The sequence below is a fragment of the Pseudoliparis swirei genome, chromosome 13, assembly GCF_029220125.1.
Source record: "Pseudoliparis swirei isolate HS2019 ecotype Mariana Trench chromosome 13, NWPU_hadal_v1, whole genome shotgun sequence".
In the NCBI taxonomy this organism is placed as follows: Eukaryota; Metazoa; Chordata; class Actinopteri; order Perciformes; family Liparidae; genus Pseudoliparis; species Pseudoliparis swirei.
The window spans coordinates 3,246,432-3,265,576 of NC_079400.1; the positions used below are offsets into that span (position 1 = coordinate 3,246,432).

Consider the following 19,145-nt stretch of genomic DNA (forward strand, 5'->3'; position numbering starts at 1 on the left):
CTAAGTTGTGTACAGGACATTGAAAACATATCATCATGTGAATAGGTTTATGTTTTCCCAGTTGTCCCCAATAAATTAGGAAAAGTCATGAAATATGAAGCAAAAAAAATGATGTCAATCATTTGTTAAAGACGTTAAACATTGAATGGGGTCAAATTGACCCCAAAGGTAACAGGAGGGTTAATCGAGTAATATTTGATATCCATACCTGAATGACTTGAAGAGCTCAACAAACTCGATGAAGCTCATCGTGCTGTCAGAAATCATGAGATTCTGGAAGCCTTTGAAACAGCCTTTGCCTCGGCCGTGCCACGACCTGCTGCTCCACGTCCTGCCGCCCCCAGAGGAAAGGGAAACGGAAAGAGAAAGATCTTAAGCTCAATGAAGAATGAAAGATATCAAACTGCCACACCTGAAGCACGCTACACACCCCGGCTGTGACTTGGCTGTTCCTGAGAGAATCGGAGAGGATTGTGGGCGTGAATTGTTGGACCCTGTCATACTGGATGAAGAGGAGGAGGAGGAGGAGGAGGAGGAAGAAGATGAGGCGAGCAAACCGGGGGTTTTACTGGCTGAGAGGGAGAATGGTCCGGGGAAGCTGTCCTCTATGGAGGCAAAGAGGACAACAATCAATAGAGTGCCATAGAAATATGAAGTGCAGATTGTTTAGTTCTTTAAAATAGTTGTTGTGTCGTCTTTTAGGTGATTAAAATAGAACACATTTACTTGGCATACGTCTGCAGACTTCATTCTATCATTGAATTCAAACAGCTCCGCAAATAAAAGTCACCTGGATCTTCTTGTTCGATGCTGTCGGACTCCGGTCCGTTACGATACACGCCCTCCTTACAGCTCCGGGTTTTCCTGGAAACCATCTCGTCATCCGTGGCATCCCCGCTGTCTCCCTGCGTGGATTGGATTCAATCTATTGTCATTGCACAGAGTACAGGTACAGAGGCGACGACATGGATTCTCTGCATTTAACCCCTCCTGAGTCATTAAGGAGCAGTGGGCTGCAGTGAAGCGCCCAGGGAGCAACTGGGGGTTCAGTGCCTTGCTCATGGACACTTCCACTTGCAACTAACGGGGAGAGCGGGGATCGAACCGGCGACCTTGGGGTTGCAGGACGACCCCCTCACCCCACTGAGCTACAGCCGAGTTTGTTACCACCCGTTTTTCGTTTTTAAAAAACCAGGAAATGTTCAAGTCCATATCCTTAATAAGGATTACACTGTAAATCAAGACTGACTTGTAAAAGGGAGCAGAGTCTTTCCATATATGAAGCGTAATTTTGATCTGCACTTCACACATTTCATTTATTTACACTACACACATACTCATATTTCATTTGCACTACACACATACTTTGCATTTTGCACACTGTCTATATTTGGTGTTTTTATATTTAGTTTAATTGTCATTAGTATTGTGTATTATGTATGCATATATGTTGTATATATACATATATATTTTATTTTTTGCTTTGTATGCTTCTATATCTTTCATCCCTGTTTTTATATTTTATTTTTTATTTTTTATTCATGTGTGTTTGGTTTATTGGTGCTGCTACTGCTACGACAAATTTCCCCTTGGGGATTAATAAAGTATATATCTATCTATCTATCTAATTTAGCAGTTTTATTATTATAGAAAAACAGCCTGAAACAGGGAGCTCTGTAAAGGCTCTAAATATGTCAAACCAGTGCTCTACTGGTGGAAATCCAGCCAGAAGATTGTCCTCGGTGTACCTGCAGAACACTTTGAGTGTCATCAAGTTGTTCCTGCTCACTGGTCTCAGATCAATGAAATGCCAAAAACAACACAAACTTATTTTAACGTACTGACCCTGACAAGGACCTTCTTCTTCTTCTTGGCCTTATCGTTGATGCTCAGAGGGCTGTTCTTCTGGCCAGCGGGTTTCTCCACTCCGCCTGAACCCATGTTCCACCGCCGCCCACCGAACAGCTCGATGGCATGAGCTAGAGTCGGGCCTTCGTACCTGCCGTCCTCCTAACGGGGGGAAATACAGACAGACAGGAAGGAAGCAAACGCAGTTTAACTCTCCTGTTACCTTTAGGGTCAATTTGACCCCATTCAATGTTTAATGTCGGTGTTCTTTAGGGTCAATTTGACCCCAGGCTGTTTTTCACTGTGTCAAACATATAAGAAATATCAACTTTTTTATATATTTAAAGGGCTATTTAGGTAGTCAACAAACAAACAAAGTACCTCACACTTAAACTTGGGAAATAATATTAATTCTAATAATTTTCTGGAGGTTTTAATTGCTGGGGTCAAATTGACCCCGAGGGTAAAATATGTCAGTAAATATAAAGGTAACAGGAGGGTTAAACATTGAATGGGGTCAAATTGACCCTAAGGTAACAGGAGGGTTAAAACGGGCACGGTTGAGCTTTCAATACATACAACATCCTCCTATTTTAACTTCAATGAAGAAAAAGAGGAAACAACAGAAAACAACTTAAAACACACCACTAACACTTTGCGGTCACTTCATCCTCCACAACCTTTGCTGTCCACTTTAAATCCATGCATTCTTTATGAAAAAATCGATGGAAAAGAAAGGCAGTTTTTGAAGGAAACCCAATAATCCAGTTTACCTGATACAAGCTGACGTACTGCTTCCTGAGCCACTGTAACCTTTGGTCAGGAAACTTCTTCAACTTTCTGGATGCGTTCACCAGCGCCGACAGGCCTTTATGAAGCATCTGGGCCGTGTGGTCGGGGGCCACGAAGTGCAGGAGCCTAGCGAGGAGATCAGTTGACGTGTTTAGAGAGCAGGCCGACCAGCGAGGCTCGCGGCAGGGTGCTGTGGTCACGAGGCGCCTACCGGTTGTCTGTGGTGGTGAGACCATAGAGGAGGCTGAGACCGTTTCCCTCCAGCGTCATCTGGCTCAGCTTGTTTTGCAGACATACAGCGTGGACGTCGACTCCCTGATGACCCAGGAACACCGCCTGCACATTCAAAGGAACATGCAGAGTGTGAGTGCAATACAACTCTCATTACTAATCCTACAAGATAAATCCATATTATTCCAATGCAAGTGTTGAGTTGAGTTTAGTTCGATCCGCAAAATATACAACAATCAGAATTCAACAAAAGAAGAAAGTGGCTGACCGAAAGGGTCGAGGCTGAAGCTATCTAGCTTAGAAGTGCCCTAACCTACGATTTCTCAAAAAACTTATTTTAAAGAACCATATATACAGGACTGTCTCAGAAAATTAGAATATTGTGATAAAGTTCTTTATTTTCTGTAATGCAATTAAAAAAACAAAAATGTGATGCATTCTGGTGAAACGTCTGGTTTCTAAATGAAATATCCCATAGGTGTATAGAGAGGCCCATTTCAACTATCACTCACCAGTGTTCTATGGTATTGTGTTGTTAATAATGCCTTTAAGACTAATGTCTGATTAGAAACCCTTGCCAATTATGTTTAGCACAGCTGAAAACAGTTATGCTGGTGATATAAGCTATACAACTTCCTTGAGCTTGAAGAGAAAGAAAATTCATTACAAATCAACTGAAATATTGCAAGCCTTTTATTCTTTTAATATTTAATAATTTTTTAATTGCATTACAGAAAATAAAGAACTTTATCACAATATTCTAATTTTCTGAGACAGTCCTGTATATATATATATATATACACACAAACACATATATATACATACACATATATACACTCATAGATACACATATACATACATACATACATATAAAACAAAAGTCTGACAGTCTGAGAAGTTTGAGTAATAAATGAAAATATATGAAATCATGGTATCAATGTTAACTAAAGGAAACTGCTTAACACAAAATTATGTAATTGTTTTAAAACAATGTATATGTGAGATGAAGGCTAAATGTGATTACACATTAGAAATAGCAGATGAATAAAGTTTTTTTCAATTTTTCAACACACCTTCACCCATCCCAGGTCCAACAGGCCCTCTGCTAGTCCTGCCACTACAGCCTGTCCTAATCCCAGTGGTTGCTCAGTGGGTGAAGCCCCTCCGCTCTGAGGCTTACCTGCCACACACACACACACACACATCAACATTTACGACATGTTTGAAAGACAGTAAACGCATCGCGGGTTTAGCACCTCGCGTGCTATAAAAGACATGGCGACTACTTACCCTGGATAAACACATTCAAACAATGTTTAGAACATAATAATGACAAAGGAAGTATGTTAAATCCTGGATGCCTGTTTTCAGTTTGTTTGAAGAGTAATAATGAGAGAGGAAATGGGGCTCGTCTCTGAGACACACACACTTCTCTTCAGCTGTACTGATGACAAAGCGGCTCATTCAAGTTCTTTTGTTAACACATTCACCTGAACAAACTCCCACACTTCTCAGGAACAACGGTTAACCGTCTCACTGCAGGACATTTCATATATTGCAAAAATACAACAACACCCTGAACAATACAAACCACAGAAAACAGTCAAAGTGACAAGTTGTATAAGCCGTTTTGTTAACATTTTCTAAATACTGTTGACTAGTAAACTAAACATTTGAAAGAACTAACATGAATCATTTAAAAATAATATTAGATTAGATTAAATTAGATTAGATAATCCTTTATTAGTCCCACAGGGGGGATATTTCAGGATCACAGCGGCGGGTGCACATTAGAGCATTAATAGAAAATAAAAATAAAACACAAAACACAATAACACTCCTAAATACTAACACTAAAATACTAACTATACAGAGGAAACTAAATATATACACAAGGCAGTGACCAAAGTGAATTTCCAGCAGGTTAAAAGTGTCCACGAAAATATGAGATATAAATGTATTTTGAATTGTCCAGATGTTTCTTTTTACGCCGTAGTTACCCCAGGTGAGCGTGGTGTTGTCGGGTTGGAGGCGCAGCAGACAGCGAGCCGTGAGGTGGCTGTCCTGCTCGTAGTGGATGACCGTAGCGCCCTGCAGCAGGAACTGGTGGACGTCCGGTTGCAGTGACAACACGTACCTAGAAAGAGAAAAGACGGAAACACGTGGAGCGTCCGTTGAGCTCTCTGTGTGTGTGTGTGTGTGTTTCAGTACGAGTGTGTGTCTCTCACCAGGGAATGAGCTCAGTGCCGTGGCTGAAAGCTCGGTGCGTCTCTTCAGTCCCGTGGAACTCCACCTCTTTCACCACCGGCTCGGACGACAAGTCGCCCTCCGAGTCCGACAGGTCCCCCACCATGAATCTGAAGATGGGACGAGTTGGTACGAGCCATTTAGGACCAGGAGAAGAACATTAACGAAATTGTATATCTGAATTTCAACGTTTTCGTTTTTTGAGGTCATCTGTTCCTACATTTATTTCAGCTACTGTAGAAATGATGGAACTTATTTTTATTACCTTCGCATTGAAAATGCGGAAGGTTATGTTTTGATCGCCGTGTATTTATTTATTTATATGCGTGTTACTCGCATAACACAAAAAGTATTAAACCGAATCGCATGAAATTTGGTGGGATGATTGGTTATTATCCAGGGACCATTTGATTAGATTTTGGGATCGATCAGGTCAAAGGTCAAGGTCATGAAAAGGTCAAAATCTTCTTTTTACCATAGCACGGTCAATTTGTATCCAATTGGCATGCAACTAATGCCAAAATGTTCATAATTCAATGCCCAATCTTGTGATATGTGAAGGTATGCGCTCTACCGAGTGCCCATTCTAGTTTTTTAAATGCATCGAGGTCCAGTCAAAAGTAAAAAATGACCTGCATCAGAAGTAAGAAACACACATGTGCTGCGGTGCATCGGTTATACAAGCATCATGCATTTGTCATTGCACATTCCTCGACCACTAAACAAGCTTCTCCTCAGACGTAAACCATGTTGACGTGAGGCGGTGAGAATGACACTCCTGACTCTGAGAACCACTTACAAGACACGGTTAGATTCTGACGCTGTCCTACATGAATGGGAACTAGAAGGGGACACAGAAGGAGGAGAGGCAGTGTGAGACGAAGAAAGAGCGGACTGAGACGTCTCAAGAAAATAGCTTAAAAAAAAGATGCCGGTGGGAAGGTTAGGAACACAGAATGTTTAAACCTCTTTAAGTAAGAAAGATAATAAGTATCTGCTTCCCACTCCAGATGAGAAAAATGAAAACTATACCCCTCGCCAAAATGAAATAGGAGTTGTTATCCAGAGCTCAAACTTAAAATAACAACTTAGAGTCAGAGAAAACTGTCGAAAAAACCGAAACCATTATCCAGATTCCCGTAACACAAACACCAAGCTTGAAATGAATTTAGTTTTCTAACAACATTCTGTGTTCGTGTCCAAGTTCCAGCTTGTGTCATTAGCTGCCTGCCACCCTGAAGAGAACCAGAGCTCTGTTCCTTCCTGTTCGGACAGGAAACAAACCCGATATCTTTTGTCTCTGAGACAAAGGGTTTACGTGAAGACCATAGCATCTTAATAACAATCTGCAAAGGTGTTCCTTCACTAATCCATTATCTTGTGACGGTGTTTATGAAAGACAATTGTGAGAGAAGAAGAGAATGACTGTAGAATCTGAGGTTTTTTCTTCTTTAAAAATCACAAAAAAGTTCTACTTTAAGTCTGTTGAAAATCACTATGAAGCCGTTGTCTTGTTTGTTTTAAGAGAGTCTGCTGTGGTTGTATTTCCACAAAAGCCTTTTCACATTACAGCTTCATTATAATATGGTAATAGTAGAGCAACAGTTTGACAACCAAGAGGCAATAATCAAAAGGTGCAATGTAAGGTGCAATGTGCTATTTGCTATGTAAAAAGAATGTTGTGTAAAAATAATTTTGGAAAGATAGCTAAGGTCTGCCTGAAAGATAAAAATAAAAAAACGTTATGACATTAAAACTGGAGAAAATATGAAATAAAATCAAACACCAGTAATACAGTGTGCAATAAACTAATACACAATGTACCAAAGTCTTGATGGACTGGGTCAAATGCCATGTGTCATTTGATACTTCATGTCTCATAAGCTTGGTCACGACTTGCACAACAGCCCCACAGACGGGTTCAAGACCTCATGATAGATTCATTCACCGTTCTAAGCTCTCCGGGGGGCTATGCCGGGCTGTGTGGTTCCTGCACACTAAAAGAACTCGGCCTTCGGGTAAACTTTTGTTTAAAAACAAACAAAATTCGTCACACCCAAAAAAGTCGGAGGAAAAAAAGGTACTGACTGATTGCGGCAGCCGTCCCTGAAGGAGTTATTTCTGGATGCAGGGGATGGGCCAGTCGTAGAGGGACTGGTGGAGGCCTCGTCAGGATCCTCCGCCTCCAAACTACGGTTACAAGATCTGAGGAGCAGAAAGAGGAGAATCAAGTTAGATCAAACGAAAAAATGTAGAACTAGAACGGGCACTCGGTAGAGCGCATACCTCCGCATATCACAAGATTGGGCATTGAATTATGAACATGTTGGCATTAGTTGCATGCCAATTGGATAACAATTTACCGTGCTATGGTAAAAAAGAAGATTTTGACCTTTTCATGACCTTGACCTTTGACCCGATCGATCCCAAAATCTAATCAAATGGTCCCCGGATAATAACCAATCATCCCACCAAATTTCATGCGATTCGGTTTAATACTTTTTTAGTTATGCGAGTAACACGCATACAAATAAATAAATAAATACACGGCGATCAATACATAACCTTCCGCATTTTCAATGCGAAGGTAAAAATGTGGAAGGTGAAGAAGACGGACAGCTCGGTTACTTTCTGAAAAACACTTTCCCCAGAGGACGCGGCGGCGTACCTGATGATCTGGAGGATGCTGCTGACGGTAGCTTCTTTCTCCGGGACGTGTAGTCCATCTGGACCCGACCGCGACAGGAAGTTGTGCTGGCCGCTGTAGTCGGACACAAACTACAGACGGGATGACGGGCAAAACAAAATCAGGCTTGAATTATAATAACGTGACGTCTGATTGGTACCGCTGGAGTCAGCGCTGTGAGGTCCATGTTTGTGAACGGCTGTGCGGTGTTTACTTCTACCTCTATTGAGTCCTCTCTGTTATACAGAGGTGGTTTCAGGCTGATGATGCTTGCCGTCCCATCCAACGCGTCACTCAGCTCCTTCAGGAAAACCCCACAAAACGGCACCACCTTTGGAGAGAAAAGCATCCCGTCACGGCAGTGGTCCCCAAACTAAGGCCCGTGGGCCGGATACGGCCCGCCTCCACATTTGACTCGGCCCCCTGAACAATACCAGAGACGTGTTATGACCACGCTAAACTAAGCTAAACTTTTACCTGTTAATATTCAATACACTTTCTTTCTGTGAAGAACCCAGAGAGGGTTATTTGGTTATTATTTATTTCATAAATAGTGTTATTTATTTCCTGACTTTTTTTTCCTGTGAAGAACCCAGAGAGGGTTATTTGGTTATTATCTAGATCATAAATAGTGTTATTTATTTCCTGACTTTTTTTTCTGTGCAGATCCCGTAAAGGGCCCGCCTCCACATTTGGCCCCGCCCCCTGAACAATACCAGAGCGGATTATGATTTTTTTTTCAGTCTGGCCACGCAAATCCTCGACTAGCCCCTGTCAAATAGAACGGAATAATGGCGTAAAGGTTAGGTAAGAGAATAAATAATGTTATTTATTTCCTAACATTTTTCTGTGAAGATCCCGAAAAGGGTTATTAATATTTGGTTATGTGGCTTTCTGGAAAACAACACATGTTTACATTTAGGCACCCCTGTGATCGTCACACTTTTTCTGTTACAAACTGACCCCCATCGGAGAAGGGACACGTTATGTGGCCCTCACAGGAAAAAGTTTGGGGACCCCTGCGTCACGGCTTCTGTAAAGATTTCACGACACTTAATGTGAACTATTGTTGTGACGCGAGGGCAAATTGGACCAAACGTGAAGAAACGGCAACCCACCTTGCATCCTGGGATGTTGAGAGCTCTGGTCACAACCTTCTTGTACTCGGAAGAAGATTCGTGCTGCGCCATGGCGTCCTTGAGGCTCCGCATCGTCTCGATGTCCGACTGATCCATGAACTGCCACATCTTCAGCACCTTGCGGGACCTGGAGGACGAAGAGCATCGGACATGTCCGGGATGCTGTGTGAGTGTGAGCAGGTGTTATTTAAAGTAACACACACACACACACACAATGAATCTGGGTGGTAAGTGTGTGAGCATACTGTAGTTTTAGTGTCTGTGTGTGCCAACCTGAGTCCAGCCAGGAACTCCATCACACCGTTGTAGTTCCCCATATTCCAACAGCATTTAGCGACATGGACCAGATAGGAGAAGACTTCTCTCTTCTCCTCCATGGATCCTGCTGTTAGGATCAGCCACGTCACCCACGAACTCACCTGTTGAGAATGTGTGCCGTTACTATCGCATCAAAGATTAGAAACAAATATATATACTGTACATACAGTCCAGAATATTTTTTGGGGATCATCTATTTATCAGAATTCAAACCGTACCCATTTTAATATTCAAAATAAACTATTTTTAACTGAAAACATGAGCAACCTCTAGTGATAACATATCTGTCTGTGCTGCACATAGCTACATGTGTATGTTGCTGTTTTTAACTAATAATGTTTTATTTATATAACATAACATTTTTACAAAAATACAAAATAAAAATGTTTTGCTAGAGGGATATATATATATACACATATATATATATATCCATCTATAATATATACATATAAATATCCATCTATAATATATACATATATATAATATATATATATATCCATCGATATATATATATACTTGTGCTCATGTCATCTTTTTTAAAGTCTGGTATGGCAAGCTGTTACTCAAGTGGTAATGTATGCACAGGACTATACCAGCTGGCCACGCACACACACAAACACACACACACACACACACGCACACGAAAGACTGAGATCAGATATGCATCGGCTGCTCTCCAGCATGCGCAAAAAGACACGATGGAAGCACCAGATATGCATCAGGGTCAGCTTCCTTTCACATTCAATGCGACTGACTGACTGACTGTCACACACACACACACACACACACAATACAGGAAAAGATCAGATTTCAATCTGGCCGCTTCTTGCTCTCCAGTGCCCGTGTCTTTACGTGTTAAAGCCGTATGAATGTATTCACACACACACACACACACAAACCGAAACTACCTAACCGCCTGGAAGGCGGTAAAAACACCCCCCTGGCCCAGAGATCTATCACTGGGTTATGTAAGGGTCTTTAAAGCCCACCACAGTCTGACTTCACAAGGACTAAAAAAAGCACCAAACGCACACAGTCACTAAAAAAACATGTGACCGAGCACTCAGCTTCACATGCAGAGTTGTGGTTTGAGGTTATGACGAAACCCTGGTATAAGGTGTGAAGTTTGTTTTTTCATTTCACATCTGACATCAAAGTGAATTAAATCACAAGTAAGCCCAGATCTCATCCACAACGCATGCAGCCAAACCCCCTGAACATGGAGCAGTTAACACACACTAAATGAGACCATGGGTCCCGACATATCAACATCAACCACACAACTAAACACACAGTCTCTCCGGACATCTCGGATATGATCTTCTACCTTTATAAACGCAATCAATAGTATTTGATAAAATGCAACACTTTATTTGTCAGATTCTAAAAAGTCTATATGTACAGATTGTAAAGCACTCTCAGACAAATTTGTAATTTGTGAAAATGGGCTATACAAATGAACTGAATTGAATTGAGTTGACTAACGAGGGAATGAGCAACAGGTGAGACGGGCATGAGGACCAGGTGAAGGGAATGAGGGACTAACGAGGTGAGAGTGACTAGAGGAAGGTGAGAGAACAGGTGAAGGGAATGAGGGATTGACGAGGTGGGCGTGGTCAGAGGAAGGTGAGAGAACAGGTGAAGGGAATGAGGGGTTGACGAGGTGGGCGTGGCCAGAGGAAGGTGAGAGAACAGGTGAAGGGAATGAGGGGTTGACGAGGTGGGCGTGGCCAGAGGAAGGTGAGAGAACAGGTGAAGGGAGTGAGGGATTGACGAGGTGGGCGTGGTCAGAGGAAGGTGAGAGAACAGGTGAAGGGAGTGAGGGGTTGACGAGGTGGGCGTGGCCAGAGGAAGGTGAGAGAACAGGTGAAGGGAATGAGGGGTTGACGAGGTGGGCGTGGCCAGAGGAAGGTGAGAGAACAGGTGAAGGGAATGAGGGGTTGACGAGGTGGGCGTGGCCAGAGGAAGGTGAGAGAACAGGTGAAGGGAGTTGGACTAACGAGATGGGAAGCAGGATCTGGAAACTCCTGGAAATGTAATTTGTGAAAATGGGCGATACAAATAAACTGAATTGACTTGACTTGAATAGATAGCAGGCCGAGTGTGTCTCTCTTCTGTGCGTGTTTTAATAATTGTGTTATTACATGTGCACGGTTTATATAATGCGAGTCATCAGCAGATGAAGTTGGTTCGTTTGTCATGGAATGGTAGATACTCAAATTTCACCTCCAGAAAATCACTCCTGAAGTTGGCAAGGATGCAGGGTCTTGCTCTATTGATCATTGATCGATCGGATGCGCTGCATATCGTTTCCTGGTCAGCCGCCCTGCTGCACCGCACTCTCTTACCCGTTACCCTCCTGCTCTGTGCGTGCCGAGAGGCGCTCGCCCCGTGTGAGACTCTGCGATGGGTTACTTGTGGCTCGGCGTCGGGGTTAAGTTACCGTCGCCATCCCAAACATGCTGACCCTCTGCAAAGCGGCTTTTTTAACCGCCACAGATCAAGGCATACGACAGCGTCGGCATCTCATCCAATATTCCAGATGGCGAGAGTGTGTAGTCAGTGTTTTGTATGAGTGCTAAAAAATAGGATATGAAGAGGTATGGAGAGAGAGAGAGAGAGAGAGGGAGCAAAGTACAGTAGAACTAACTTGGTGCAAAACTTTCCTCAAACAACAGCCTCCCTTACATTCATAACATAACTGTTATCAATAGCAACTTCTAAAGATGTCAAACACACACACACACGCGGTACAAACTGATCCCTCCTTTGATGTGTGTGTATGTGGTCATCTGTGTGTCAGTCTGTCTGTCTCCATCCGTGCGCCTGTTATTAGTTGAACTATGAGGGTCAGTTTCTCCTTGATACATGAATTACATAACCAAGGTTTACAGACTCTGACAAAGTAAAAGCTAAACACGCCTGACGGACACAAAGGGGGGGGGGGGACGTCTCACCTATTCTATATTCTATTCTCTGCCTCCAAATATTCACTTTCCGTGCGATCCATTACAGCTGAACAATCCCTCAGTCCCACACTTGGCTTAAAAAAGCAACAGGATCGAAACCATTACATACTTTTGGGAACATCTGATTCGATAACATGTTGTCTGTCTCGCGTCAGGAGAGAAATCAGACGCTGAAGCTCATCGTGTAATATCTCCAAAAAACATTTCAACACCGTCCACAATCAGAACCATGATTTCATAACCACAGCGAAGACAAATCACAGCCACAGTGTCTCACCCCATCGGCGCCGTCGTCTTCACGGAGAGAACCACTGTTGTCGCTTGACTCTCGCTCCATTGTGCCCATATATGGCCACAATGCACATTTGACTTTTTGCGCGTCTCTCCTCTCGCCGACGTGAAATGAAAACCAGCCGACGTGAGAAGGCACGAAACTTAAAGATGACATCATCAGTTCCAATCAATCTCTCCCTCTCTCGCTTTCTCTGTCTCTGCAGTACAACGTTGTGATTGTTTATTCTCGAAGTCACTCACCATAAAAGACACAAGGCCCGAGAGAGTAACTTCAGCCAAATTACACCACTGCGAGTGTGTGCGCGTGTGTGTGTGTGTGTGTGTGTGTGCATCAGTCATGAGCTCGTAAGTTGGTATGACTCGCACTGCAAATACCACAAGGCAAACCCAGATGTAAAAAAGCACAATTACTGGTCTGATGATGTCATTGAGGGGGGGGGGGGGTCACTGACACTGTTTTCTATCAATATTTTCCTAATAGTTAAACATTAAAAGCTCTATATGGTCTCGTTTGAAAAGTCCTTCAAGGCATTCAGGAGTCGCACCACTAAACTATTCCACATAGTTTGCCGATTGGCATCGCAGATTCTTATCCAGACTTTAAATCTTGGGAGTAAAACTGAGTTTGGGAGGTCACAGTAAAAAAAAAAGAGGTTCCAACATGCGTTTGTTTGATGTAGAGCTGAAACAATCAGTCAAATCGCCAGAAGGTGTTTCAGCAACGATTTGATAATCAATTATATGAGTGTAAAATACACAAAAAGGATAATTGGAGCGAAATAACTTCAGAAGAGAAAGCGTGATAATCCTGAACACACCCACGTCACAAACCAGACTCCTCACCTCGTTGAACCGCGCCACCAGGTCCTCCACGGCGTTACTTCGCCGAGCGCTCTGGGTCGGCATGGCGGGCACAGACACCGAGGCCTTGAGGTGTGTGTGGCGCTTGGTTTGACAGTCGGGGCTGCCCACGTCTCGAGTGAGGAAGCAGAGGTAGTCCAGAGGAAAGACCTGCAGGAAGGAGGCGGCTACATTAGTATCACTGCCAGCGCAGAAATACACTTTGTTCTCATGCACGAACACAACAAAACGAAATATTGTTTCCTATTTTGTGTGTGTGTGTGTGTGTGTGTGTGTGTCCTCCCACCCGTTGGTAAAGCTGCTGCTCTTGCTCGGTGAGGATGCAGGCGATCTCCTCGGGGAACTGAACCAGGTGACGCACCTCCGCCAGCTCCTTACTGATCCCACCGGCGCTGGGTTGAAAAGAGCCGCCGCTGGTCATACTGTTGGCCAGCTGACGCTCTGGACGGACAGATGAAGAGGAGCGAGAGACGGATTACGACTTTTGCATTACCGGGCCACGCTTTTCACACGGCATCTCTCAATCTAGCTGGTATTGTCGGTATTTGAAGTCCTAAAACAGAGGAAGAGAAGGAGGAGAGGAGGTTCACGGACGGAAAGAGAGGCGAAGGCATCGCCTCCGCTAGTATCGCGGAGGAAAGCAACGGCCGCCGTTTCTCAAACTAGAAATGGACGGCGAACGGAAAGAGATTTTTTTTAAATGAGGCATTACCTACTCTGATGTTTCCCTCCCACCATAAAAGGTTTAAGCCTCAATGAAATGTGCATTTCTGTGTCGGGATTAGCCTGAACGCCTCAAGTCTTCTGATGCATCCATCTCTGCTCACCACACACTCTCCGCCAGCCAAGAGAAGTCTGCACCCTTCCACCCTCCAGAAGTAAAGAGCATTGATCACCTGCCAGTTCCTGTGTTTGGAATTCAGGTAGGTCCATTAGTCTGTCTGTTTACACACACACACACACGCATGCAAACCGGTTCTCATCTCTGCTAACAAAAGGACTAATGGACAGTTTGGAGCTGCCAGGTGGACATACTGGACATTGTCTGGATGAATGCCACATGAAGTAACAGGCCGCCTCCCCACAGCGGGAGGAAAGGGAGCCGCTTCCCCCTCTTCTGATGAAGGCCCGGTGAGGGGGAGGAGGGTTCCAGCACTTCTCGGAGCCGACTGTTCAAACCCGAGCCGTGACACCGGACCGTGACGCTGAGCAGCATTTATTCCAACAAAAGCACGCGGTCGCTCCCAATATCAATACAGGAACGGAAGAGCCGAGCACGGCGGCGTACTTTGTCGGCATATTATACGCACTGTACGGCAGAGAAGTCACTTTTAATGAATAATACATGTTTTATTTTACAGGATCGTGAAGACGGGAAAGGAGACGTACGTCAAACAGATTTAACACGAGCAACTGTCTGGTCATTTTTACTCCTGCCCATGCATAAAGAAATAGCGTATGCTGCAAACGCAATATGCGGACACACACTTTGTGTTACCAAGGTTGTCCTTGGTAACCCTTGAGATGTGCAACAGGTAGCCATGGTAACAGCAGTGGCTGCTCTGCAGGGGCAAAACTTGCTTATTTACACAGTTTGGTTTGTGGATCCGGACTCACAGCTCCTGTAATGAACTCTCAGTGTGAGTGTGTGTGTGTGTGTGTGTGTAGAATAAGTACAAAGACAGACCAATAGTAGGTAACAGTTAAGAACAGAGACGAGAGAAGAGTAAAATTAAAATAAATCTGATACATTTGGAGGTTGTCTGAGGAGAGAAAAGATGAGTGAAAACCAAGATAGAAAAACCAAGAGAGAAACTGAGAGCAGAAGAGAGACGAGAGAAGAGCGTGGAGATGAGATAAAGAGGAAGGAAGGGATTAGTTGAATAAGTAGAGATTTTGTAGTTTACTCTATGCAGCAGGTGTGCGCTATCTATTTTTATTACAGTTGGAGACAGCGTAATCCACCAAATTCTTTAAATGTCCGACACAGAGACAGACTTCAGGTTATGGATTATGGTTCATTTATCGTCCAGATCTGGATCACATTGTTTGCATGAAACCAAACAACTGAGAAAAAGTGTTTCCTAAGGGCCTGATGTCCTGAGACTACAGAAGATATGGCCTGGAGATTAAGTTTACATATTAGTACAGAATGAAACTCAAATACTTCATGTCTCAAGGATAAGAGTGAGAAGCTCCTCATCTCTGGCCCAGAGCCGTTTCCCATGATAACCTGTTTAAGTGGAAATGGAGACACCTTCAAATAAGTGAGATGAATTTATGAGAACATTATTCATTTATTCATCCGTTAAACTGGGAAACACACCGGCAGACAAAGCTGTCGGACCAGGCAGTGACAAAAAGGTCTTGAGAGAGTCTAAGGAATTAACTAAACGCAAATTAATTGATTCGATTAAAAACGAAAGATTACGACAACATGTTGACGGTAAAGAAAACAACAGACCTTCTTTCTTTTAAATGAAACAAAAAGGGTTTTGGGTCAAAGCAATGGCTCCTAAAATATAATCGGTAGATAAACAAATCACATATCGTGTGTTATTCAACGTGTGCCTGCAAAGCTTCACACACTGTCTACAATATCAGCAGTGACAATGTTGAGTAACATTAAATAAACATTGAAGACTGAATGGAGCCAAATCTTGAATTCCGGTGATGGGAATCAGTGTATCTAATATAACCCCCCCCCCCGACATATTACCGATCATAAACACTAGTTCAAGAAACACCGACGCGCAATATTGAGCATGCATCCGTCCTGCTGCGAGACCGAGAACACAAGACCCACGGATAATTGTCCGTGATCTCCATGTCATGTTTATGCATGACTTTACTCATCTGTAATGCATGCGGAATACAAATATATATTGTGTGTGTGTGTGTGTGTGTTAATAAATCCTTCTCAAAATGTGGTGGTGGAGTGAGTAGTTTGGCTACACATCCTTTATAACCACTTTCATGATATTTCTGTATTTAACAGGTAGCAGGTCTTTAAAAGAGCCAGGAAATACAAAGTGTGTGTGTGTGTGTGTGTGTGTGTGTGTGTGTGTGTGTGTGTGTGTGTGTGTGTGTGTGTGTGTGTGTGTGTGAGCTATATCAAAAGCAAGCATTGAATCAATTATTGTTCATTTTTAGGGCTGGTGATCAGAGGGTCAGAGTGCTGCATGTGAGCCGTTCCAAAAAACATTAAATATGATATATTCATGAAATGTATGAGATAATTGCAACTACATGCGTGTTGTTTAATCAGATGAACAACGTCTGAAAAGGATCCAATCTGTACATAGCACACACACATGTCTAATCGACCCTCAGTCTCGGGAGATATGAAGTATCTGAGTGTGTTTTGTATGACCAGAAGTCGACCTGTAACCGACTCGTGGTAAACACTGTGTGACGAGAGAATCAATATGAAAGAAAACCATATCTTTCAGGACTGTATGAGATTTATTTTCATTCAGTCAACCAAGTTATCATGGCAACCAAAGGAGAAGAACCTTGAAAATAGATAGACCCCGTCATCTCACACACAAGTTGAGAGCTGATGACAACTTCCCCAGTGGAGAGCGTCGGGGACTCAAACAGGTGCAGAACAAACAACGGAGTCAAAGGACTGTTCACAAATGAGCCTGTCAATCTATAAATATCCTCACACATTCATGAAATAATTTATATTCTTAACAATCTTATTTTATTTTCCATTTTTGGGAGCAATATTAAACTGCCCTACACTGCAATATTACCATCTGGAACCTGATCTACTGTGTGTAGCGTTGCATCACCACGTGAGTGACGGGTCTCTGACCCGCAACACTTCCTCACACACGTGTTCCCGGCGGCTGCATCTTCCATCACATATCGATATAGAAAGTCAAAGTTGTACGGTGGATTGCGATGTTACGGCGACCTGTAGTTTACTCGAGATACGAGCGAGCCCTTTGATTTCGTGGGAAATGCGTTTTTAATCTAGGAGCAAATGAAATCTTGCAAGTCAGTGTATTCAAAAAATAAAAGACACCACGCAAAAACACAAAAGGAGCATGCTGGTCTAGTGGACTTGAAATAAGAGGTCACATCTGTGCCCGTAAGCAAAGAAAGGCGAGATTAGATCCTTTGCCACTAAAAACTAAAAGAGATCGGCGGCAACATCAGGTGAGCTAAAGTCCGTTTTTTTAATTTTGAAAAAAATGTCTGATATCTGAGAATATCTCAAAAAGTGTTTTTATGCTTTGCTTATGTGTAAAAGTTGGCTTATTGATGAAAGCGGCGTGCAGAGGACACGAGCGCATACAACATGTATGATAGCGTACAGGATGCAGCGATAAAAAAGATGAAATCACAGTAATATATAAAAGAGACGTGTCATATTTCCATCAAACCTTCGACACTAAATGTCATCGTTTGAGGCTCAACTCGCTCTCTTTTTATCACGTCGCGTTTTTCTCCCTCTTCTTCTACAATTTTTTTTTTCCGGACTGGAGAAGTGGCGCCGCCTACAGCTTCTACCGATAAACCGGCTCCTCCATCGTCGCGTAACGGTGGCGGGTTTGTCAATTTTAGAGAAATTATGAAAAAATGTAAGAACCATTTTGATGTAAACCTGGCTCTTGACGTTTGATCGAGTAAAACCTCTATCAAAGACATAAAAAACACATCATTTAAGGAGAATAATGGGGGTTTGAGGTACAATTCAAACACAAAAGACGCACAGTGAAACTGCACCAATAAGACAGAAAAGACAAGTAACGTGCACAATTACATATTCCATAGAGCAGATCAGATTCCTTGATTAACACGTAAACAAATGGTTCAAGTCCTCTTTGATTCCACACGCGCGTGACAGTGAAGTGCTGACCACGCTGGACGACACACACCGGTTCCAACGGGACTCGTGTGCGCCTCTCAGTCAACGTGACACTTTCTCTCAGCTGTGGTTTGGACACCGGCATCCAGTCTGTAAGAACTCACGTTTGCCCTACTCACTGATCAGCTTGTGGTCCGTCCTGTGAGAGTGCTTCATGGTGGCTGGAGACAGCTGGCCACTCGGCTTCCACACCGACGGCTCAGTGCTGAGGCGACTGAGGGACACGAGTCCACATTTGAGTCTCTCCCTCCCTCCCTCTTTCTCTCTCTCTCCCTCCCCCTCTCTCCCTCTCCCTCCCTCTCCCTCCTGACACATTACATTACATTACATGTCATTTAGCAGACGCTTTTATCCAAAGCGACTTACAATAAGTGCATTTCAACCTAGAGTATAAACTAAGAACAACAAGAATACAGGAAGTAGTTCACAGCCATGTGCTAGAGTTAGACCAATCAGACCATCCCATTGCAGGACCACACACTGTCATAATTCACACACTTATATGGACAGACTATAGAAGCAAACAGGGGTAACAATGGCGCCAAAAACCACTTACCCTATATATATATATATATATATATATATAAATATAAATATAAATATATATATATATATACACGACCGTTCAAAAGTTTGGGGTCATCCAGACAATTTCGTGTCTTCCATGAAAACTCACTTTTATTTATCAAATGAATTGAAAATTGAATAGAAAATATAGTCGAGACATTGACAAGGTTAGAAATAATGATTAATATTTGAAGTATTAATTTTGTTCTTCAAACTTCAAGCTCAAAGGAAGGCCAGTTGTATAGCTTGTATCACCAGCATAACTGTTTTCAGCTGTGCTAACATAATTGCACAAGGGTTTTCTAATCAGA

The 19,145-nt window shown here is 43.0% G+C and overlaps 1 protein-coding gene across 5 annotated transcripts in view; it reads right to left on the reverse strand.

Annotated features, from left to right (window-relative positions):
* plce1 (phospholipase C, epsilon 1) overlaps positions 1-19,145 on the reverse strand; it is a 138,660-nt gene that overhangs the window by 67,654 nt on the left and 51,861 nt on the right. For all 5 annotated transcript variants that reach the window (XM_056430627.1, XM_056430626.1, XM_056430629.1 and 2 more), the window contains 16 exons: positions 13,672-13,826; positions 13,368-13,535; positions 9,217-9,362; positions 8,923-9,070; positions 8,025-8,135; positions 7,787-7,896; positions 7,207-7,323; positions 5,100-5,228; positions 4,872-5,008; positions 3,945-4,051; positions 2,852-2,976; positions 2,622-2,766; positions 1,846-2,010; positions 791-905; positions 431-605; positions 209-331 (listed from right to left, as the gene is read on the reverse strand). In XM_056430627.1, the coding sequence (XP_056286602.1) occupies positions 209-331; positions 431-605; positions 791-905; positions 1,846-2,010; positions 2,622-2,766; positions 2,852-2,976; positions 3,945-4,051; positions 4,872-5,008; positions 5,100-5,228; positions 7,207-7,323; positions 7,787-7,896; positions 8,025-8,135; positions 8,923-9,070; positions 9,217-9,362; positions 13,368-13,535; positions 13,672-13,826 (2,176 nt within the window). The remainder of the gene's footprint in view (positions 1-208; positions 332-430; positions 606-790; positions 906-1,845; positions 2,011-2,621; positions 2,767-2,851; positions 2,977-3,944; positions 4,052-4,871; positions 5,009-5,099; positions 5,229-7,206; positions 7,324-7,786; positions 7,897-8,024; positions 8,136-8,922; positions 9,071-9,216; positions 9,363-13,367; positions 13,536-13,671; positions 13,827-19,145) is intronic.